Source organism: Ailuropoda melanoleuca, chromosome 1, assembly GCF_002007445.2.
Source record: "Ailuropoda melanoleuca isolate Jingjing chromosome 1, ASM200744v2, whole genome shotgun sequence".
Classification (NCBI taxonomy): Eukaryota; Metazoa; Chordata; class Mammalia; order Carnivora; family Ursidae; genus Ailuropoda; species Ailuropoda melanoleuca.
Window position 1 is genome coordinate 93,853,907 of NC_048218.1, and position 24,720 is coordinate 93,878,626.

The 24,720-nt window shown below is 41.0% G+C and overlaps 1 protein-coding gene across 5 annotated transcripts in view; it reads left to right on the forward strand.

Annotated features, from left to right (window-relative positions):
- Positions 1–24,720, forward strand: part of GOLIM4 (golgi integral membrane protein 4) — a 74,893-nt gene that overhangs the window by 29,918 nt on the left and 20,255 nt on the right. For 3 of the 5 annotated variants that reach the window (XM_011222630.3, XM_002917429.4, XM_019797722.2), the window contains exons 2-7: positions 12,683–12,757; positions 14,291–14,340; positions 15,665–15,718; positions 17,252–17,402; positions 20,837–20,919; positions 21,428–21,511. In XM_011222630.3, coding sequence (XP_011220932.2) covers positions 12,683–12,757; positions 14,291–14,340; positions 15,665–15,718; positions 17,252–17,402; positions 20,837–20,919; positions 21,428–21,511 — 497 coding nt within the window. The remainder of the gene's footprint in view (positions 1–12,682; positions 12,758–14,290; positions 14,341–15,664; positions 15,719–17,251; positions 17,403–20,836; positions 20,920–21,427; positions 21,512–24,720) is intronic. The other 2 variants (XM_011222631.3, XM_019797721.2) reach the window with 1 other exon arrangement.

A 24,720-nucleotide genomic window follows, 5' to 3' on the forward strand; every position in this document is an offset into this window, starting at 1 on the left:
GCTTCTTTTGGTTCAAGTCAGCTGTGTCAAATTTAAAGTGTCTTAAAACAGGACTCTTGGAAGTCCACCGTGATATGTAACCATTAAAGCTTTACATACATACATTTTATGGAACAGTTGATATGAAGAGTGAATTATTAACATTACACGCAGCCCTTGACCCTGGCATTCATTTGTCTGCATTAGTTCCATCACTTAATAAACATTTAGGAGGTAGCCGTTTTGTACCAGACCCAGGCCAGTGTGCAAACAGTAAAGAGACCAACTCTCTCATAAGTAATCCACCGCGCAATACAAGTGCCAAATCTATATTTGAAATGATAATAGGACTGTGCGTAGAGCTGTGCCTAGCGCCCTGTGGGAGGGAGGGGGAAGGGCAGCCACACTGCTCAGGGAGGCCTCCAGGGATCACGGGGAAGGCAGATGCTGATCTGGGTGTCAGGTCGTGCATGACCTTATTGACACGACGCCAGCCAGTATAATGGAAGTATCCCAAGGACTGCTCACCAGAATATGCTTTCACAAAACCTTCTGTATCCTTCTTGCATAATACCATCATCAAAAATCTCTCACTGCCGCCCTCAAGCCCACAGCTCCTGGTAAGTAGTGTGCCCTTTCTTAAAGGATGGAGAAAGGATAACAAGCTTGTATTTGACCTTTGAGGGTCTCACCCAGTGATCCCAGCCTTCTAGTTGGAGGACTTCTACACAGTGTGCAGTGATTAGTGACTAAAAGGTAACCCCCTGCCGCAGGTCGGGAATCACGTCTCAGTGTAGAAGATATTCCTGTTTAGGGCTACATGTGTGCTTCTTAAACCACTAGGAAAATATTCATTTCTATAGCAGAAAATATAAAGAAATATACTTAATTATGTTTTTATCCCAAAGGAAAACTTAAAAATGAATGGCCAAAGTGAAAAGAGAATGTAGGGTATCACTAAGAATTCCAGTGAAACTGGGTGAAGTAGCTTTTAGACATTCAGTGCTGACTTTATTCCCACAGCCTCTCTCTCTCTCTCTTTTTTTTTTTTCTTTTTTTAAGTTCCCTCGGTTGTAACCATAAGTACTCAGGCAGTTTGTGGCGGTAGGACAAAGATGTGTCAGGACAAGTAAGAGTGGCTGTGGGGAATAGGCTGAGGTTCGCCTCAGAGGGGTCCTTGTGTTGGTCTTAGATGTGTAAGAGATGGTGAAATGGCTCTTCCCAGCAAGGACCTTCTTGCTGCCAGCAGCACGAATGTTTCTTAGATTACTCTTTAAGTTTCTCTGTGCTACCTGGACAGCCTTACCAAACGTTAAACATGTCCAACATGGGATGCGTGATTTGCCCCACCCCAGGCCTCCTTGATCCTTGATCCATCTTTCACACGGTAGCCCAAGTCATAAATATTTGTACCATCCTTGGATCCTCGCTTATGGTGCCCTTTGAATCAGTCACTCAGGCATTTTGATTTGATTTCCTCAAATATATTTTGCTTCTGGGCATTCCTCTCCCTCAGTCAATGATTATTGCATATGCTTGAATATTATAACGCAAGGCTCCCTTCATCCTGCAAAGTTACTCCTCAGAAGAAGAAGGAGTCTTGTTGTATTGGAGTCAACACAGAGCCCCTCCTATTTCTGGGTGCTTTCCCAACTGCTTTATTTTAAACAGCAGAGTACTGTGTGAGGAAGACCCATTAGCCCAAAATGACCTTGTTTGATGTGGTTAGATATTTATGGAAGGCACCTGACCAGTTTTTTTTTTTTTTTAAGGAGGGAAAAGCACTTAGAATAGTATATTTATTCCCAGGAATGTGTCCTCCAATTGCAAATGCAGAATGTTTTTATAAATAAGCCTTTTTACCACCACCTCCCCAAAGGCACCCTAGTACATTCGAGTTAGAGATACAGAAAGCATGAATCTACACCTACAGGACAAATGAAACGATCAGCTCTCTTAATTTTTACCAAATGTGTGCACCTTGGGACATTTCCGGTGATAGCATCAGACAGAGATTCCACAAATGCTGTTATCTCCAGCGAAGATGGGTATGCTTCAGAAAACTCGAGGACTAAAATCCTGCCTTGTGGTGATGCAGACACAGACGTCAGACACGTGCGTGAAGAGTTTGAATCGTGGTGTTTGGAGAGATGTGGATCGAAAAAAAGGGACATATCTAAGTGTGTTTTATATTTCACTCTGACTTGAACTGAAAATAACAAATACCTTTACATAAACAAGCATACATTCAGAAAAGTAGAGGAATCGTAAGTAGAGCGCAGTGGATTTTCACAAAGCAGACAGGGTATCCAGCACTCAGATCAAGCTCCGGAACATTTCCCTCACCCAAAAATGCTCCCTCTTGTTCCCTCCCAGTCACTGGCTGCCCGCCTCCTACTGCCATATGCACACTGCGAACGGCCTCCCATCTCCCAGCACCACGGCTCAGCTTCGCTTGTTTTTGAGCTGCTTATAAGTAGAATTATTTAGTAAGTACCACTTTGCCGTCTGGCTTCTTTCCTCAGCATTACGTCTGTGAAATTCATCTATGTTCTTACGGTTCCATTTGTTCACATTGCTGAGTGACACTTCATTTTTTTGAACAACCACAACCTATTCATTCTCCGATGATAGATGATTGTGTTGTTTCCAGTTTGGGACTGTTATGAGTAGCGCTGCTCTCAGGACTCTCCTTTGTGACTTCTGGTAACTAAATGAATGTATTTGGTTGGGTACATGCCTAGGCGTGGGGTTTATTGGCCACAAGGTCTGCGTTCGTCAGCTCTGGCAGGCACTGGCAAACAGTTTTCTAAAATGGTTGTACTGACTCACACATCCATCAGCAAAATCTTGCCAACCTTTGGTATCGTCTGTCTTTTAAAATTTTAGCCATTTTGTTGGGGGAATGGTGGTATTACATTATGGTTTTAATTTGATTTCCCTGATGGTTAATTTAGTTGACCACTTTTTTGTACATTTAATCACTGTTAGAATATCTTTAAGTGTCTATCTTCCTTTTTACTTCCTACTCCCTTTCACTGCTCTAAAATTTTGTATATTCCATTTGGGAAAACAAACAACTTTTTTTAATTGGATTGTCTTATTGGCATAACTGGAGATCATCTTACATTCGGGCAAAATGGAATTTTAACCTTCATGTTACTTTATTTTAGGTTTTTGCAGTGACCTCCTAACTAATCCATCAACCTCTATACTCTCTTGGATTCTCTATCTCCTGCACCACCCATAAACTTAATTTTTGGCAACCATGCAGATCTGATCAAGTCAAATGCAGCCTTGTCTCACTCGTTCTCTCCCCCCCTGCCCACTTTCCTATCATCCCTATGCTAAATAAACAGTGTTTCCAGAACTCCCTTATAAAAGCACATGGAAGGGGGGCAGGTGGTGCACACTTGCTCCATATTCAGATTCTCAGGTATCTTCCCTGGAAATTCTGATTGAGTAGATATAGGTTGGGCCCCAGGAATCTGTGCTATTAACAAAGTTACTCTTATTCAGTTTGAGTAATAACCATAAACCGATTTTTTAAAAAGATTTTATTTCTTTGTTTGAGACAGAGTGAGAGAGAGAGCACGAGCTGGGGAAGAGGCAGATGGAGAAGGAGAAGCAGGTTTCCCACTGAGCAAGGAACCCAGCAAGGTGGGACTTGATCCCAGGACCCCGGGATCATAACCTGAGCCGAAGGCAGAGGCTTAACCAACTGAGCCACCCGGACACCCCCAGATTTTTTGTATTTGCCTCAGTGCTCTTGCATGTTCTTTCTCCACTGTCTGTATTTTTCTGTTCTTTCCTCCATCATCATCTCTTAACATCCACACAAGATGTTACCTGTAGGAGTCTATCTTAACTCCTGCAGGCTGAGTAAATCACTCTGTAATCAATAAATTGCTTATTCCAGGTCTTCCTCACAAACCTATTCCACTAGTAGCCTTCCCCATCTCAGCTGATAACATGCACTGCTTTTATCCTCAGTATGAATGCAGAATCTGCCATAGCCCGCACATTGGTCCTAGTCTGCTGTCACCTCGTGCCTGGATTACTGCAGAAACCTGCTAATAACTGCTTTCCCTGCTTGCATCTTGCACCCATGCGGTCAGAGTGATCATTATTTTAAGATCTAAGACATCACTCTATATTCCTGCTCAAACCCTCCAAAGAGTTTTGGAGTAAAAGCTAGAGTCTTCACTAGGTTTTACGAGGCCCATCCCAATTTGTCCCCTTCCCCACCTTCACCCTTTGATCCTCCAGGCCACTCTACCTCAGCTACACTGACTTCCCTACTTTTCTTAGAACATCCCAAGTATGCTTGCCCTTGTTGTGTTGATTTGAAGGAGCAGTCAGTTGTAGGCTGGCTCATCGTGCCCTCCTTTGGTTATTCTCTGCGATGTAGGCTTCTACAAAGTAAAAACCTCTTAGGAGTCGCTACTCGAGTACAGGATTTCAGGTTGTTTCCTCTTTACTGGTGTTGGTGGAAGTGTCCATAGAGACAGGTTCCCATGAGGAAATCAGATCACCTAGAAAATGAAATAAATGTCTTTTCTGGTTGGTTCAGACACATCAGTTTGAAAAGTATATGCATAAATGCATAGTCTTTATAAAACCAATGGGCTTTTGCATATTTTAGCCCATCGAAAGGGCATTCTTTTACATCCTTGCATCAATTTGGGGTGACCAGAAGCCTCTCTCCCTCTTTCTCTCAGGCATTATTTCCTGAAACACCGTAATGCTCTCCTTTTAAAATCTGACTGCTAGATTAGAAGAATATTACTGTACAGGGTCTATTTATATACATCTAATTTTAGAATAATTTTGCTTCTATTACTGTGAGTCCTTAAGTTTCTAATATATATGCATATGTAATTTATATATATAATTTTTGCTTTGTAGAGTGCAGCATTTTCATGGGACAGAAGGATATTTTCCCTCTCTTCTTACAAGGAGAGGCTGTTTAAAAACCTGCTGGCTCGGCAAGTCATTATGTCAGTTCACCTAACCTTTGGTGAACTCTAATTGTCTTCTGTTCTACCTGACTTTGCCTCTTCTCACAGCCCAAATTTATTGATTATAAGCTTTTTATAAGAATCAATCCTACAGTTTTTGTGTTTCCCAAGGTGCCTGGAACACTGCTGGACTGTAATATAATAGCTCTGAGCAGCTAAGAGAAGAATCCTTTCATGAGAAGTGAATAGATTTCATCTATTAATATGAATGATTATTAGTAGCTCACCACTTGAGAGAAGACTCGTATGAAGAAATATATCTTAAGTCAGCTAATGTAATACTTATTTGAAAAAGCCAAATCTCAGATAGTGTCATGAGGGAAAGCCTGGGTATAGTTTTATCCAAAATAGAAAAGGCAGTTAAGCACCATTCAAATCATGGTTAAAATTTCCATTTAAACGACTTCATAAACTGTATGCATTAGCAAACTTAAAAATAGACACTGTGTGAGCTATTATAGGAACTTTATTGTGCATCAAAAAAAAAAAAAAAGATACTTCAATTGCCATGCAGTAGAAAAATACCTAATCAAACTGTCCTTTTTTCTCTCAGCATCCTGAAAGCGTCTATATTCCAGGGCTATGATTTAACTAATGCTAATCTTATGAGCCTGCACATCAACAGATAAATTTATATTTAATCTCTATTCTGTTACTTCTCTCTTCTCTGTGATATGCAAGTACTAATGAGCCAACAAATGTGGAAATTTAGTTTAAAAGTGCCTGGACATAAAGGATGGCAGACAAATGAGCAAAAGTATGAAATATCTTCTAAATGCACTCATTCATTTAACAGCTGTTGAATACCACTAGATATAAGGAACCGGGGTATTGGGACAGAAGTAGTAATGAAGGTTTGGGATATAGAAGAGGAAGATTAAAGAGATAGCCACTCCCAGCCTTCAAGGCACATGTAATTCATTCATTCATTCACTCATTTATTCATTCATTCATTTATTATCTATTGAATGTCGACAATCCACTGTGCCAGGGATATAGGAGTGAAAGAAGGCAAACCCGGAAATTCTTGCCCTGACTAAACTTCTATTCTAGTGGGATAGAAAGGCAATAAATAAGACAAATAAGTAAAAAAAATATTGTAGAGTGCTACGTGCTAAGGAGAAAAAGTAGGAATGGGAGACCGAAAGTGTTGAGGTGGGGAGCAGGTTACAATTTTTGATAGGTTGTCCAGGAAAGGACTTGGTGAGAAGGTATCTTTTCAGTAAAGATCTGCAGAAAATGAAGGAGTCAGTCGTGCAGGTACCTGCAGAAGGAGCAGGGGAGGCACCAGGAAGAGGCAGTACAAGGTGCTGAGGTGAGAGGGTGCCCAGCCTGCTCAAGGAAGGACGGGCTGGAGCAGGAGGAACAATCTGGTGAAGCCTTGAGGGGGTTGGGTTCCACTCAGAGCGTGATGGGAAGCCACGGCAAGGTTTTGCCCCTGGGCCTGCAATGTGAATATGTAATTTAGTAAGGGGAGCTAACCATAGAAAAAGGTTAATTAATAATTGAATTCAGCTATAAATTGTCAAGCAGACTGGAAAGGTTAAATTGTACTGGAAGATGGAAAACTAGGATGAGTGAGAGTCAAAGCTGGACTTAACTGTGAGAGGTCATAGCGCAGTTATGAAGACGGTACAGGAGTGGGGGAGACTTTGTTGGAAGAGCCGGGCTGAGACACTGACAACAGCCTTAGGGTGCCCTTGCCTACCCCTGGGGGCTGGAGGGAGGATCCAGTGAGATTCTCAAAATGTCACCACGTTGTTCTTTTACTTAGTTGTTTTATGTGGGTTATTTTCCAAGGAGATCTCCTCTGTTCTTTCCCAGACTCCTTATGAGGTAAAATTATGAAGGAAGGAAAGATACTGGAAAACTGTATCTATGATGTCTTCATGTTAATTACCAAGTCCTTGTTCTACAGAAGAGGGGGCGGCTGTCCTCCACCGCACAGCTGGTGGGTTAGAACCACAACAGAAAACTGTTCTTAAAGGCTGTTAATAAATATTTGCTATTTTAGGCCTAAAAACAAAGACAAACAAATCTTCAAAAGTATTATGTTCTGGGAACCAAGGTGATTTCAATTTATCTTCCTTTTTGTCATCCCTCTTGCTGCCCTACTTAAAAATCTTCAACCACAAGGGGCATCTGTGTGGCTCAGTCAGTTAAGTGGCCGAGTCTTGATTTCATGATCCAAGATGACCATAATCTCGGAGTTGTGAGATCGAGCCCCGCGTCCAGCCCATCATTCAGCACAGTCTGTTTGAGTTTCCCTCTCCCTTTCCCTCTGCCCTTTGTCCTGCTCTCTCTCTCTCTAAAATAAATAAAATCTTAAAAAAAAAAACCACTCAGCCACAATTGTCAAAAGCACAGATTTGTTCATTTTAATCTTTATCATCTGTAAAGTGATAAAGGTACTTGCAATTCTTAGTGTTTTCACAAGTTGAATTGTGTGACTTTCTTACAGTTGTTTGTTTTTTTTATAAAGATAAAACATTATGTTATCGTCAAGACTGAAAGCAAAATTTTATGGGCTGTTGCTTCTGCCAAAGAAACATTGCCCTCTCTTGGCTTAAGGTGTTAAAACACTTAGCAATGTTCTCTGTCTAATTTTGGGGTGTTGCTTTTTAATTCTGAATTGGAGCAGTTTGCCCTGAAATGTCATGGATATGTGTTTTGCCCATAAGTGGATGTATACAGCTAATTAATTTCTCTTGTGACTTTCAGAGGAAGTCAGAATTAAAATGGAAAATTGCTGTAGGAAGCTGGCATGATTTTAAACTCTTGAGTGCTTGAAGGAGGAGTAAAACCTCTTTCCATTCTCCACTGCATGGAAAATATTAAACTCCTTTTCAAGAAGCAGGGGAGATGATGAGTATTATGCATTTTCATCTTTTTCTCGTGGGTTCTTGTGATTCAAATCCTATCCCCATTGCAGTGTTGTGCTGCATTAAAAATCTTGAGTGCCAAGATTGAATCATTAATTTTGTCCTTATTTTTCCTTAAACTTGTCTGGTGCTTTGAGAATATTCATTATGTACCTTTTTTGTTGTAGAGGTTCTAGCAGTATTAGTTCATCTTGACTGATGCCCTTGACTTCAGAGTATAAATAGAAAGATAGAGATAGGTGACAAGGATTGATTAGCGAGCCTCCTTCTAAGTGAAACAGTAAACCTATCTAGATAAATCACTAGCTCCAAAGCCTAGAGAATGCATGTTAAAATAATTAAGGGTAGTGTGGGTGTATGTGTGTGTGTGTTTAGCTGATAGGGAAATTTTCTAGAAGAGCTACAAGGACACAGAAATTCTATCTGGTCTGTTTTACTGTCTTTTTTTATTCTAAAAAAAGGCTTCTGAGTTTTGGAGCTGTTGGACTGATTATTTACTTTCTTCTTTTTTTTTTTTAAGGGAAAAGTTTCTTTTAAGTAAAAGGGAACCGAGATTAATATTTTATTGCCTTTTTGAGTCCCCCGCCCTCTCTCCATATATAATTATATATATATATATGAATATATAATTACTTCATTATTCTTAGACTTTAATTGTAGGGTTGAAAGGGCTCAGGGAATCCTCTAATTCCTTCTCTGGAGATTTTAAGCCACCACAGATAGGAGAAAAACATATTTTAGGATTTTTCTAGCATTTACTCTGTGCCAGCTAGTCTTCTAAGCACTTGGCACATATTAACTCATTTAACCCTGACATCCACCCAGAGAGATAAATACTGTCATTATTTCTATATACCGTGTCAGGAAATGGAAGTACAGAGAAGTTCAGCAGCTTGCCCCATAGGGAATGGATCTGGGATTTGAATCCAGAGTCTGTGCTCTCAGCCTTTATGTTACTGCCTGCCTCTTTCCCTCTCTCTTTCTTTCTCAAATTTGCAATTCCAAGGGTGAATTTTCACTCTGACTTTCCCTTCTCTAATGTGGTGTCCTCAGCTTATCTTTTAAGGCTCCTTTTGGCTCTGTTTTCCTTTTCCTGAACTTGAGGAGGGAACGGTGCTTCTCCCCCACCTCTCACCTCCTTCGGTCACTGCCGCCCCTTCTCTCACCTCCCCTTGCTCATATCCTTCCATGCTGAAACCATTCCTGCATTCTTAAGTTATTTTACGTCAGGACTGGAAACTGGTGCTATAATAATGGCTTGACCAGTTCTGAGTGAGATAACATTAATAGTACAATTACCTCATGGTCTGTATGTATACCTCTGCTCCTGTTTACCACATCTTTTTTTCACTGCCTTTGCAAAACCACATTCTTCATGCCTTAGATCTTGCTATTAGGGAGGCCAACTTATTCATCCGTGAAGATCTCGGATTTCTCAAGACCTTTGAATTTTGACTGTAATCCACAAACATGTCCGTCTCTTTGTGGACATGGTGAAGCATCTGTTTAGGTGATTTATGAAAGTTTATAACTGCGTATCCTAGGATTTTCTGGCTCTTGAGACAACATTGCCATTAATGTGTTGAATGTGTAAAATCCCATTGAGCATAAAACTGTCAAAGACAGTTGTGTGGTTCAGTCTGATAAATGGGTACTTTGGACCAGCCATTGGCACATTATCTACCTGACTGCATTTCAGGGAAGAGACGAAAGAATGGCGCACCATCTCCCACCCTCTCATTCCATTCCCTGTACTCCCTCCCTACTTGGTGTGATCTGGTGGACCCCCACTCTTATTGCAGATGAAATAATTCTGATGATTTTTCTCCTTCCCAGTGCAACGACAGTCATTACCCGGTTACCAAGTCTCACACAAGACTGACTTTGCAACAGCAAGTTTGCAGTGATCGCTGCTGTATATTAAGTAAAGAATTTCACCAGATTGTGATTTGCAAATACAGCATTCCCCCTTTATTATTTCTCATCTATCATGACCGTTCCATAGTAAGGTTTAATACTTAGAGTCTGAGGTGGCTGGCAATAGGTGGTGAGCAGTCCTCTCGTTTGTCTTGTTGACTATGCTGGTGTCTTTTAAAATCGTGGATGTTTCTAGGCTGGAGTCGTTTTCCTCTACTGATCCTGCCCTCCTTGGGAGCCCCTAAACTCGGGCCCTCCCCACCCCCACTGCCAGTTCAGTTACATTGGAAAAAAGATCTTGACTGCTCCTCCTGTTCCTTTCTTTGAAAGTGATGCATGTGCTTGCTGAAATCATTTCATCTGTGATATATCCAGTTTGTGCACTAAAACTTTGTTTTAACTGGCATGTTTATGTGTTCCTGAACCTGCACCCAGACCGGGGAACTTTGACCAGTGGGTGAGAGGAGAGGGAGTGTATTTCCTTCCAGTTGGGGGGGCTCAGGTGTTCCAGTGGCATCCTGTTCTTGCCTCTGGGATATCAGGATAGCATTGTAATATACCTGGTTCCCTGTACATTTTCCCCACCTGACCGAAATTCCCAAAGACTGTGAGCATGCAGTTTAGGGCTTGGCTTAGTGACATCCTGTAGTGCTAATCTTTTTTTCCTCTGCCTTGTTCCAGACATCATTCCAGATGATGATGTTAGTACCAATTCAAGGAACTTCTGGGTTTTAATAGGCTTTTAGAATTGGCCTTTGTCCCTGTGATGTCTTCCACAGCTGCCTTTCTCCCCTGGCACCCTTTTCTATCCAATTGCTCTTCGTTCTCAAAGCCAGCCAAGAGATGACTACCTCTGATGACGGCCTCACCCTTCTCCCATCCAGAGCTCACCCTTGTCTTTCCTTGGGCTTAAAAGTACTTCTGTTATGCTAACTGTCTCTAGCTCTAATTGTATGAAAATTACCTCACCGATCTACTGTGTTAGACTTGAGCTGCTTGTGGCCAAGGCCCACGTCTATTCATTTTCCGTTTCTACTCATAATGTGGTTCCAGATACATAGTAGGAGCTCAGTAAATGCAGAGTTATCGGATGTGTATACTGGATCCCTTATCATAATAGCACTGGGGGGAAGGGGTCATCTGGCAAAGAAAATAGAACCCAGGTGGAGAAAAAGACTGGGGCAGGGATTGCAATGACTTGTGGGAGGCTGAGGGGGAAGCTGAGACTGGGGCATACACGCTGCCAGGGGAGGACACCATGCCACTTTGGGTGGTGGCAGGCATTCTAAGGGTTGTGCACAGCGATGTTAGCAGAAGCTTGTGAGTAGGGGTAGGGGCTGTAGTAGTTGGAGAGAGAGCCCTGGAAATGGAAGGTTTATATGGGATGCCAAGATGAGACATGCAGCGTGGGGAGAAGGTGGAGGACCCAGGAGATGATGGGGATGCTGGAAGGAGGGCAGCAGTAGCTGGTAACCGGCAGCTGTGACACTGGGGAAAGGGCAGGAGGGACAGGGCATCCCTTCAAGCAGCAAGGAGTTATAGCAGGTGTGAGGGAGGGAGTGGCTGTGACCAGGGCACTTTTGGATGGCCAAAAGTAGTGTCAGGCAGTTGGATGTGTTGTATCTGGCGAGTCAGTGATTGGTGATTAAATTGTATCTTAGGTAGCCAAAGGCAGCTAAAGACTGGTAGAAGAACCACAGGACAGCTTTGGCCTAGTTTGGCAGAAATGAGATCATATGTGCCCATGATGCCGCACAAAGAGGATTCAAAGCCTACCTCAGAAATTCAGCGTTTGCCTTCTTTCCCCTTCTTTGCCTTTTACAGACCACTCTGTGAGGCTGGGTTTTCTGTCTTGGAATGAATTCTTAACACAGACCTGGATACTTCTCAACTTCTCTCAGATTAAAAAAAAAAGTATTAATAACTTTTATCCATACACCCAGTCTCGGTCTAGTTAAGTATTATGCCTGGTCTAGTCCAGATACATACATTTTATTATATAAATAAAATATCTATTTTATTATTTTATTCATTCAAAGGTAGAGCTTTCCCCACTCTTCCAGCTCCTGTTTGCTGTCGATGTGAAGCCAGAGCTGGGGAAGAGAGTTCTGATAAGCTCCCCCTCCCTGTTTCCCTCTACGACATCTGCACTTCCCCTGTACTCACCAGGCAACATTGGCTTCTTCGGAGTAGACAGGGCAGGTAGGGATAACCGAGGACAGGAAAGTCGTGCAGCATGGCATCAGTTTGCCAGGGGCTTCTCACCATGGCAGCTGTGAACCTGACTTACATAGGTTCTCTGTAGTCTCTACTCCCTTCATTTCTCTGGCTCTCTCACCTGTGTTTTCCTTCATGGGGGGGGAATACACCGTCTCTTTCATGCCAGTGAGGTGCTGAGGTTTTCTCACTGGTCTGATTCAGATCATGTGAACATAGCAGTACTTGAGGGATACCTCGGTGGAAAAACCCTGGAGTCTTTAGGACATGCTGTGTTGTACCTAAGAGAGAGGTGGGAGCTAGAAATAGAGATGTGGGGCTAACTACGGTGGTACAAGTCAAGAGAGTGGACACATTTGCCCAGGAAAAGACATGGAACCTCACAGAGAAGGTTCCGAGAAGCAGGAGCAGCAGGAGTTGGCAAAGGTGGAAGGAAGCCCCTTTCAGAGTATTGATTCCATGAAGGCGCAGACTGTGCACAAGTCAGCTTAGACTTAGGTCGGTTGTGGCTATTTTTTTACCCAGAATGTGGAACTTACAAACATATACATTTTTATTTTAATTGTGAAGACCATACAGTGTTTCCCACTGTTTTGAAAATTGATGTTCATTTTACTTTAGAATTTCTAATTCTTTGCAAACAAATTTTAACTTTTTTTCTTTCAGTTGTGTATGAACACAGATCAAGATTAGAGAAGTCCTTGCAAAAGGAAAGACTTGAACATAAGAAAGCAAAGGAAGGTAAATATAAAATGCAGTTTGTGTTCTGTGTTTTTATCACACTCTTCTTTGAAACATCGTGTGCTTGCTTTACTTTTTTTTTCTTAAGAAATTTCTCAAATCAGGGGCGCCTGGGTGACTCAGTTGTTAAGCGTCTGCCTTCAGCTCAGGGCGTGATCCCGGCGTTATGGGATCGAGCCCCACATCAGGCTCCTCTGCTATGAGCCTGCTTCTTCCTCTCCCACCCCCTGCTTGTGTTCCCTCTCTCGCTGGCTGGCTCCCTCTCTGTCAAATAAATAAATAAAATCTTAAAAAAAAAAATTTCTCAAATCAACCCTAAGTCACTTTCATAGGTAGACAGAGAAAGTCAGACACCGTGTTATGCATCGTACAACACAGTAATTCCTGTATAAGCCTGGATTCTGAATCTTTCATTCAGTGTGCCGCCTTGAGGTGTTCACATTATTGGTTACACATATTCTATCAGAAATGAACAGCTTTTCATATGAATATCACACACATATTGTTACTCATACCTGAAAATTCCATAGATATCCAAGACAAACAGCATGTGTTGTCCAGAATATGACAAATTTTATACATTAATATACATACATACATATACATACATTTACAACATAAATTGATCACATTGTATGTATCTTTTTTTTGGTATGGTGTCTTTTACGTTATGCACTTGTTTTCATCTTGTGAAGGCTTTTATTGGCACAGCTGATCGGTTCAATTTCAAAAGTTAACATTTAGCATGGGCGTTGGGCAATGCTATTGATTTTTATCAGAATTTTTCTGTAAACCACTAGCTTTATACAGCTTGTGGTTTGAAATGATCCGCATTCTTATTTTTATTTATTTGCTCATGTTTTATGAAATCTTGTGAGGAAATAGAAGCCAGGTATTCTGTCTGATTATGTTGGTGTGGGGTAGAGGGAGGGAGAAGGGGAGGGCAGTATGGGTTACGGTGTTTTACTGACCCTTGGATTAGGCCTGGATGAAGAACAGGAGGTTAACATCATTAAAATGTTTTGATAGGATTTGGATTTTTCTTGTCTTTAAATGCGGAGTGATTTTATAGAGCCATCTAGTGGATAATAAAGCTTTAAGAGCATCAAAGATGGTTTCTGTGGTCCGAGTTCTCTTTTCAAGTCCTGAATGATTTTAGTGTGCCATCTAGTGGGTAGCAATAAATCATCTGTCTTTTAGGTGTGCTTCATTTTTTTTCCTCCTTAATTTCAAGGAGAGTTAATCACAGAGTGCACATTTTAAATTCACTTCTAATTAATTGGTTATAATGTATATTTTCTTTACTCAAGACATCAGCTTTAAAATAAAGCTTAAAATTATATAATAGTTTTCTTCCAACTCTTTTTAAAAAGGCATTAAGAGGAAAAATGAAGTATGTTTTCAAGCGGATTGTTTTTAAAGCTAAAATATTTTTCACAAGTCTGGATAAAATTTGCTTAATAATCTTTTAGAAATTTAAATATTCCATAATGAGTTAATTACACTCAATTTTCTCTATTTTTTATTTTCTAGATTTTCTTGTTTATAAGTTAGAAGCACAAGAAACACTAAATAAAGGAAGGGTAAGTTTTTAATTTTTTTCTTAATTATTTTATGAAACTTGAGGGAAATAATAGTGACAAAGTCTTTTACTATGTTGGTCATTCGGACCACAGGGCTGAAGTACATACACATACACATATGTATACACACACACGTGTGTGTATGTATGTATGTACTTAGTGCTCCCCAAAACTCCCTGCAGTGTTGCTGTCACTTGCACGGTCCAAACCAACTGGAGAAAAGCAAGTTTTCTCTTACTCTAAGAAGAATACATATCTATAACCATTAGTTGAATGAAACATTGACATTTTGGGGTATTAAAACTGAGAAGGGTCAGTGCCTCGGACAGCTAGAAGGCTGTCAGCTTTCAACTCTTACCTCCTCTAAAAGCCCCAGCTAAAACCGTGTGCTTTCTGTTGTGCATTTCGTGATGTAGTTTCTTTGTAAAGTAAAAGAGTAAAGCACTAAAAAAAAAAAAAAAAAAAGCAATAGAGCAGAAACGCAGTTCATTTTAGAAATTGTAAAAAAAAATGAAAGAAAAAATGGTTGTGGGCGTACTTGAGCTGGAGCCAAAGTAGGGGTGTGGCATGTCAGATAGAAGAGCCCAGCACAGGGAGAGAGTATGGTCGAGCGTCTTGTGCACAGACTGCTACGGCTGCCCAGGACGTGTGAGGTCCCTGTGTCAGGATGTTCAGCCGGGACACACACATAACCCACTGGAACATGGCTTAGGCTCAAGTTTCAGCCCTGGCTCTGCTACTAACGGAAATGTTTGCCCTCAACTTATTCCTTATCCTTCCTCCGTTTCTTCACTCCGTGAAACGGGAGTCTCATTTGGGTAAAGCAATACATAGAGAATTCCTTACACTGAAGCCCAGAGAAGGAAAGCACCTTTTCTCTCCCCTTTCTTAAGCCTTGCAAAGCTTGTGTGGCTTGGACCTGGTTGGTTTATCCCCACGTCCCCTCGGAGCACCTGGCACAGTGTATCAGCTGTGCACAGTGACTGTGTCTCAGGACAAGTTCCTTGTGCATCAGAGCCTCGGTTCTTCTCAACTTGAAAGGGGGAGTAAACCATTTCCAGGGGCCCTGCTAAGGTGCTGTTTTATGATTCCATGTCTTGCTTTTTCTTCACTAAACTCTAGCAAACTTAGAGGAATGGTAAGACTTCATTCCTGCCATGAAATAAAGAGATGGCCCGAGAGACATCCTGGTTCAAGCATAGCATTCATTGTAGCTTATATAAATGAAATAAATGGAATTCTTCTATTAAGTGCTGTAAGATATGTTTAGCAAGACAGCCAGATTCGTTCTCTCTCTGTTAACTATTTTCTTTTTAATTTACAGCAAGATTCCAATAGTAGATACAGTGCATTGAATGTGCAACATCAGATGTTAAAAGTGAGTAATTTAAAGTTTTTCCTCATGAATGAATGAAAAAATTAACTAAGTAACTTAAGTGATTAAGGAAAGCTTACAGAAAATCGGTTTATATGGTAGGATGGTACATTAAAGTCATATTTCACTAAAAATGAAGTAGAATTGTAATGTTCTCCCATCTTACCACCCAATTACAGCAATCATAGTCATCTTATTTTTTTTTTAAAGATTTTATTTATTTATTTGACAGAGATAGAGACAGCCAGCGAGAGAGGGAACACAAGCAGGGGGAGTGGGAGAGGAAGAAGCAGGCTCATAGTGGAGGAGCCTGATGTGGGGGTCGATCCCATAACACGGGGATCACACCCTGAGCCAAAGGCAGACGCTTAACCACTGTGCCACCCAGGCGCCCCCATAGTCATCTTATTATACATTTTCTTATAAATCAGTCTGTCTGGTCACCCAATTTTTAATTTTATTCTTCTTTTTATCCTTTAAGGCTTTTTTTGTTTGTGTTTGCTTGCTTAGTTTCTCACAGTGGTTTCCCTTAGATGTTTCTTTTATCTTAGGCACATTGGAGGCAGTAGAACAATTAAACGCCTCCTTCGTGTTACTAATATTTAATGTGTCCTTTTACCTACCACAGGAACACAATGTATATTTAAAAATTTTCCTTGGTTCTTGGGTAAAACTCATTGTGTGTCAAGAAGACTTAGAAAGAGAGAGGGACTGGAGGGGAGAGAGTCATGATTTCTGTCAAGCTAGAAGAGAGGAGTGGATTCCATCAAGAGTTCTGCACAACAGGAAAACCCAGCCATGATCTCCATGCCTCCAGCCTCCCTCCCTTGCCTGCCTCTCTTTTTGTTTGGTGTTTTCTTTCCTCCTGTATCAGAAGAGCAAGTGCTTTTTATCGAAGCCAGAACCCTTCCTAGTATCAAGAAAGCAGTGCTTGGATTAAAGCAGACCATCCTTTCACATTAGCATTCGGCGACTGTGGGATTTATCTAGATTGTGATAACAGTGTAGGGTTATGACTAGGAGTAAGGTAAGTAAGAATCATTCTACAAACAATGTATGACTTCCCCTAAAGGGAGAGAAATCGTTTTGTTTTTTTTTTTTTTTTTGACTAGGTTACCAGGAAGGCTAAAAATTAAAGAAGGGAAATAAAAAAATGTTGCTGGAAAAACATCAGATTGAAAAAGGAAGTCTGGAATAGCCATGGAGGGATAATTTTTCCATTAGCTTTACCTTGTCTCCACAGCAATTTGAGTCCCTGGGAGTTTCCCCAATCCTTCCCCTTTCCATCTCCCATGGCTAACTTCTTACTTCTTGTTGTTTTTACCAACGTTCAAAATTAAGGAGAAAATTATTTTTGGCCATGATCCCAAATCCCTGATTTGAAATGTAAGGGAAAGGCAGGGGAGCTGCCCCAGTGAAAGCAACCTGAGGAAAAGAGAGCCTCCTGCCTCCCCTATTCTTTCTTAAGAGAGAAAGGCTATAGACTGTGGTGAATGTAGAGAATGTACGTCTCTGCTCAGGTTCTCATCTTTGCAGAGTCAGCACGAGGAGCTGAAGAAACAGCACAGCGACTTGGAGGAGGAACATCGCAAACAAGGAGAAGACTTCAGCAGGACATTTAACGACCATAAGCAGAAGTACCTGCAGCTACAGCAAGAGAAGGAACAAGAACTTTCCAAGCTAAAAGGTATTTGCAAGTCTGATTAGCTAGTTTATATGAAAATAACTGCTCATTGTAATGTTTCAGTAAAGCAGTAGAACTGTGTTTGCATGACGATTGATTCACATTTACCATGTGGTGCTTTACGGCCACTTACTTTTCTGTAACATTTCACAATTATCCTTATCTCTTTGGGTTTGTTTAGGGAAACAGAATAGAATACTTGGTGTTTCTCAACGGAGCACGTTGGCCACGTTGGGCAAGATAGTTCTCTTTTGATGTGTGTTGTAAGATACTGAGTGCCCCCGTCCCCTCCCCACAAGATGCCGTCAGTGCTCCACATCCCAGGCGACGATCGAAGTTGCCCCTGCGTTTCCTGATCTCCAAGGGGCCGGGAACACTACCTGTTGACCCCTCCTAGTAGCTCTGAAGTGCAGGATCTAGAGGCAGACTGCCCTGGTGAGTCTTGGCCTCTTCAGTTACTGGTTATATGACCATGGACAAGTTGTAAGATCACCACAGGCCTCATTGTCATCATCTGTAGAACCAGGATATTCTTAAAAAGTTACCAACCTCGTAGGTTGGTGCAAGGATTAAATAATTTATGTTAAGCCCCTAGGACAGTTACTGACCCGTGATCAGTGTCAGCAGGAGGTGTTTTCATAGTATTGTGAAACAAAATATCACTCTGAGTGTATATAAACTCTGAGAAAGGGAAATATTCTACAGGCACCTATTCAGGTGCTAAATAAGTTTGACCTGTGAGAATTGGCTTAAAAAGTCACAGGATGCTTGTGAAAACAATGGTGAAATCCAAGGAAGGTCTGTGGTCCAGTTAATTATACTATGCCAAACAGTATTTTTATTTTATATAAGATATCATCGTAGAGGGAAGCTGAGTGGTAAGTACTTTGGTCCTCTCTGGGCTTTTATTTGCAATGTTTTGTCTATAAGTATTTCAAAATAGTAAGTTATAACAAAAAAGCACACAAGAGTTAAGTAGCCATCGAGGCAGATTACAGAGGGTGAAGGTGGTCTTGAAAGAGTTGGGCCGGGTGTCAGGGGGTGACACCCAAGAGCTGTGGATGTGCAGGGCTGTTGGTTGGCTTGTCGGTGATATGGCGGATGGTGGGGGTCGTTCAGATAACAGACAGAGAAACGTCCTCACAAAGGTAACATAAAGCATGTTTTCTTATGTCTACTCTATTTCCTTTCTTTGAAACAAAGTGTGTTTAGAGTAAAATTTTAACAAATTATATGTCGAAGTAATAAATCAGAACCATGGGAAATAGGAGGCCACATGTATATGAGTTCTGCGCACTAAGATAATTTCAGCCTCATAACCTGGTCTGAACTTCATGGAGCCAGGACAGAAAGGGAAATGCAGTGCGTTATGGGGCTTTTATCATCAGGAAGAGAATAGACCTCCCCTGTGCGTGGGGCAAGGGAGGGAGAAATAGAGAACGGAATTTCTGGTATCAGTTAATTTTTGGAAGAAATTTCTCAGAGGCCTTACACAATAGGGCGTGACAGTGCCTTTGATGACACTTTATGAGCAGTTTGTCCGTCAGCACTTTTGTTTGAGGTTGATCCTCTGATAAGAGCTTCGGATAGTGAGTTAAAGCAAATGGTGACACACAGCTCAGTAGTGGCAGTCAGACGTATAATCCAGGTAGTTTCTGGTCGAGTTCAGTGTGACACCAGGAGAGAATTCAGAATTCCTGGGAGGTAAACTGGTAGCATAGAAGCTTAAATAATTATTCTTTTCATTTCTGTTGTAATAATAGCTGACACTCAGCAAATGTTCACCATGTGCTAGTACCAGGTGGAACTCTTCATGCAATTATTTTATTTAATTCTCATGACAACCTGTAAGTGACGCATTGTGTTTAGCCTAATTTAACAGAGGAAGAAACTGAGCCTTCATAAAGTTAAATAACTTACTCAAGGCAATACGGTTAAGGCACAGAAGCAACTGCCATTAAGTTTATAATCTGAAACTCCTTCAGAAGCTAGCAGTTTGGGTATTTGTGTGTGTATATGTGTATGTGTGTGTGTGAGTGTGTGTGTGTGTGTGTGTGTGTGTGTGTGTGTGTACCGAAGCCCCATCCAGCCGACATCCACACACTGACAGTCCCCTTGGATTGCCAGTGCTGTCCTATTTTGACCTTTGAGTCGAAGCCTTTCCCACCTTACTCTTGACCTGTCCTCTACACCCAGTCAGCCATCCAGAGATCAGGGGTGAGGCAGGGACGATAAGGGCGTAAAAGGGGACAGAAAATATGGTGAGAGATGGGGACGGACGCTTTTCTTCAGTGCTGAGTGCCACACTGGAGAGCTAGGGTTTTGTGTGCAGGACGCGACTGCCACTCAGGGATAGTTTGCCCAGCACAGTGTAGACTCAGACCTGCTGTCTCAGCATCATTATTAACAGCCTCCCCCTTCCCTTTCAAAGGAATCTTCCATTGAAAAATGAATTATATTGTCACCTGCCACCATTCAGCTTCTGCTGAGTCTTGTCACATGACGGTGGGCCTCATGTTGCCAGATCTTAGTAGACCCAGATCCTTGATTTTTAAGTGGTGCCAACTGTTCATATGTAGAACCCTTTCACAGGCCAACGCTGCAGGGCCCAGGGGGAAAGAAGAGAGAGAGAAAGAGAAAAGAAAAGAAAAATGTGAGTTGGATTCAGCCTCAGGGCTGCCAGTTTATAACATCTAATGTCCAGTTAAAGCAAAAGTAAGAAATTCACCAAGAGGGTAGGAGAGGTGGGCCTGGAATCTTTAAGTCATTGAGGCTGTTCCCTGAACAGTAGTAGGCTTGAGATTCGAGAGATTATAGGACTTCCCTGAGACAACCATAGTCTCACGTGGTAGCCCTGGAAAAAACTGTCCTATGACTATCGGAAGGGGAATTTGTATCAGGCAAGAACTCACTGGTAGGAGAAAGAAAATATGCTTAGAATTTTTAAGCAGGTAAGTGGGGTTTTCTGTCTCTTCCTTTATTTCTTGAGTTGTCTTTGTAATTGAAATACTTCTGGGGATCTGTGGAAATTATTCATGCTATGAGAAATAGGATTTGTACTTCTTGATCACTTTCTTTTTAATTTGTGGAGAGACTCAAATCTTAAACCGTCCCTGACTGTTACATTTTATTGAGGACTTGCTTACTACAGAAATACCTCATTTTTAACTCCTGAGTAATTAGAAATCCTTAACTGCTATACTGTGTAGCTTCCTTAAAAGTATTTAAGCTACCGAACCAGATTGTATTGGAATGTCAAGCTGAATCCATGCCACATCCCAAAATGGTCGAATTTTTGTTGATTTGGCATACTATACTGTCAAAGTTCAAAATGAATCCTAAAAATAGTTATGTGAAGTTTGAGATATGAAAATAATGGAATCAAAAGCCAGAAAATCTCAAGGCTTTTATGCTTGTTTTTTTTTTTCCACAAATAGAAACCGTGTACAATTTGAGAGAAGAGAATAGACAACTAAGGAAGGCACACCAGGACATGCACACCCAGCTCCAGGACGTCAAGGTAAAACAGAACCGGGCATTTGCCTGCTTCGTATTGGCCTGCTTTACTCTGTAAATTAGCTTTACAAGTCATTCCCTAGTCGACCTGCATTACAAATCCACATTGTTATTTTGGGCTTCGCATAAACTGGAGTGTGCCCACTACTTTTACCACGTCTGCATTGTAAGCTAAAAAATGGTCTGAAAATCCAAACATTTTCATTAATACTGAAAGGATTCTTTGGCTGAGTGGTTGCATTTTAATACACTTTTTTATTTACAAAGCTTTATTAATAATGAAGTATTGGTTCATTGTAAGGGATTATGGTATTTAGGTAGCACGTTTTGGATTTCAGATACTACCTTTTTATCGTCTTCTCTCTACAATGATTTTTCAACGTAGCAAGTGCTGCAAGAACAACAAGCAAGCAGGCAAGCAAGTTGCGTTTGGGTGCTCACACCACTGTCAGCCGAAGACGAATCTGTCTTAGAATGTTAAATCTCAACATGTAAAATTCTTTTTCGTGTAGCAACAGCATAAGAATTTACTCTCCGAGCATGAACAACTTGTAGTGACTTTGGAAGACCACAAGAGTGCGCTAGCCGCTGCACAGGTTAGAAGGGTAGCAGCCTCTATCATTTCTTGTTAGAATCTGCTTAACATTTCCGAATTCCTTTGTGCATGGAGTCTCTTACAAGCCAGCCTTCAGTCAGTTCTTGGTCGGAGCTCTCCTGATCCTGAGGATCATGCATGCTTTCGAAATTCAATCAAGAGAATATTAAATAAGCCTTTGATTATTTTTTGCACTGCTAGTGTGGTACCTATGAGTATTTCTGCCCTCCACCAGCCATTACGTGCAGTGGTCAAATGCTTATTTAAATCACAAAAATTATTCCATATATATGGTCTTCTGCCACTCTCTGACCTGTGGTGACTCTTCTTATAGGATCTATAAGATTTTATGATGCTAGCTACCAAATAAATTATTGTCAAGACTTTTTCTTCCATCCCTCTCTCCCTTGCTTCCGTATCCCAGCCTACACACACTCCTTTTAGGACTACCCTTATGTGTTCTTGGCCAAATTACAGAAAATAAGAGATCTCATGTCGATGGAGAAGGAAAAACAAGAGTCGTAAGTTCCGTTTTTCAAAGCCTTAGAGCAGTCCCTGGCACAAAACAGGCCCTCAGTGGTTATTTACTGAATGTACAAACGAATGAATACAAGTGTTGGAGAGCTTATTAAAGCAATACCATACTTTGTTTTACAGCTTTCTAGGAGAAGCAAACAAACAGGAATGGCTAGCTTAGTCACTGGGTTTGTACTTTTCTTCAGTTGGAAGAATTAAAAGGAAAACCAGTTATCTGTCCTCATCAGGAGACGATGCATAATTTTTTGTCTTTATAAAATTATGAAAAATATAACATGTTAGGCCCTGACCCATCTCATAGGCTGTAGCATCTGTGTTTGTGGGACTCCTTTTCAAGGTAGTCATTGATTATCTCCCTATGAAACTGTAGCTGTGTGGTAATTTTTTACAGGTGTACAAATTGAATTGACTTTAGGAGATTATTTCATTTAAAACCTTCTTTATAAAATTTTTACCAAATATTATTTTATTTGAGGCTGTTTTTCATGCTGAAAAATGTGACAAACCCATTTGAATATTCTGTGTGCTATGATTGGCCACAAATATTAGACTAAGCAACAATTTGAAAATCCAGAGAAATTTAAGTAAAATAATGCATTTAATGACCAAAACCAAATTCTGCAGTAAGCACGCTGGCAGTATTACGGACAAGATTTTGTAATAGAAAAAAATATTTTTATGTAACTTATATATGGTATTCTATTTCTTTAAAAATATTTTCTTCTCCTTTGAGAAGTGGCTCAAGTTGTCCTGCCTGCCACCCCTTTAAATTGTTATGTCAGAACTAGGTGTAGTACTTGAATCCCAGCTCAGATCCCCATATTAGTACTTTCCTTGGATCTCCTTAGCAAATAAATGCTGCTTCAAACATGGACATTTCTTCTGTAAATCATCTCATGAGACTGTGACTTGACATCCTGATTTTTTTAAAGATTTATTTATTTATTTGAGGAGAGAAAGTGCATGGCGGGAAGGGCAGAGGGAGAGGGAGAGAGAATCTTGAGCAGACTCTGAGCTGAGCATGGAGCACAACTCGGGGCATGATCTCATGACCTGGAGATCATAACCTGAGCCGAAACTAAGAGCTTGCCAGGCTCAACCAACTGAGCCACCCAGGTGCTTGACAACCCAATTTTTAAATGTAGTTGAGTGGGGGAACAGCAAGAACAGAATAGAGGGATGCCTGGGTGGCTCAGTCATTAAGCATCTGCGTTTGGCTCAGGTCAGGATCCCAGGGTCCTGGGATTGAGTCCCACATCCAGTTCCTTGCTCAGTGGGGAGCCTGCTTCTCTCTCTGCCTGCTGCTCCCCCTGCTTGTGCTCTCTCTCTCTCTCTCTCTCTGACAAATAAATAAACGAAATCTAAAAAAAAAAAAAAAAGGAACAATAGAATTTGAGTTTACAGTGTGTCAGGGATCATTATAAGAACTTTTTATACAGGATTTTATTTGATGTTCACATTCTACTGAGTTATATAACATTGTGTCCTTTTTATAACTAAATAAAAGGAGGTCAAAGGAAGATAAAATAGCTGGCCCAAGATCAGCGATGAGACTGAGCTTAGAATTTAGGTGCTCTTGACATCACGGCCATGCGTAGCTCTTAAGCTGGTGTTTTTGGAGACTTTCCTGCATCACAGTTACCTGGGTCTTGCCCCAGACCTACTGAGTCATATTTTCTAGGGTGGGGGCCCAGGAGATTGCACTTTTAACATGATTCTTCCGTGATTCTCAATGCACACTAATATTTGAGAACTGCAGCATAACTGCTTTCAAATATATATCTAGGAGGAGGAAAAAGAAGAAATATTTATTAAAAGTATCACTATGTGGATGTCTTTTTTTAAAAATCTTCTTTGACCTCCAAAGTTAGTTTGCAAATGTGTTGATAGATTTCTGGGATGAGGGCCACTGTTAGCCATATGGCATACCTTTGTACAAATTACAAGGACGCACTCCTCTGAGACAGATGTAGCAAAAAAACTTCTTCACCTTTGTGTGAATTGGAAAAAAATTAAAAGGCCTCCCCCTTCATTGGGGTGGAAGAGCATTATGCCAGGGTACACAGCTGGGGCGATAGGAATGCCAGCTGGATTCCAGCCTCCACTCACCCGCTCTACTGTGCCCACTGGCTGGAAACTTGTCCAGAAAAGATTTCTGTGTTTTTTGTATGTATTTATGTAGATGTGTGTTTACACACACAGCATTTCTGTTTTAGGGTAACAGTGTTGGTGCATGTAATGAGCTAAGTATGAGCAGTGTCTGTTGATTTTTTTAGTTAAGGTATTTGATTTTTTTTCTGTCTTTCCAGCTCCTTGTATTAAAAATATTGTGCATGCACACACACATACACACCACCACCACATATACACAGATACACCTGGATGAGTAGATTGTAGTTTAATACTTACATTAGTGCCTTTAGCACCTTAGAAGAAAGGAGGTTCACGATTGAGGAATAAAAATCTAGGCTCATTTCATGCCTACGCTATTGCTTTCCTACATCTGCAGAGCGCAATACAGGAGCATTCTGGAAAGTTAAGGGCCCTATTTGACCACAGGTTGATGGGGGCGGGGGGAGGAGGGGGCCTGAGTGATTTTATAAATGAATAACTAAATATATATAGATATACTTAGTTACTTATTTTAAACTTATGATTCTTCTTCACTGAAAA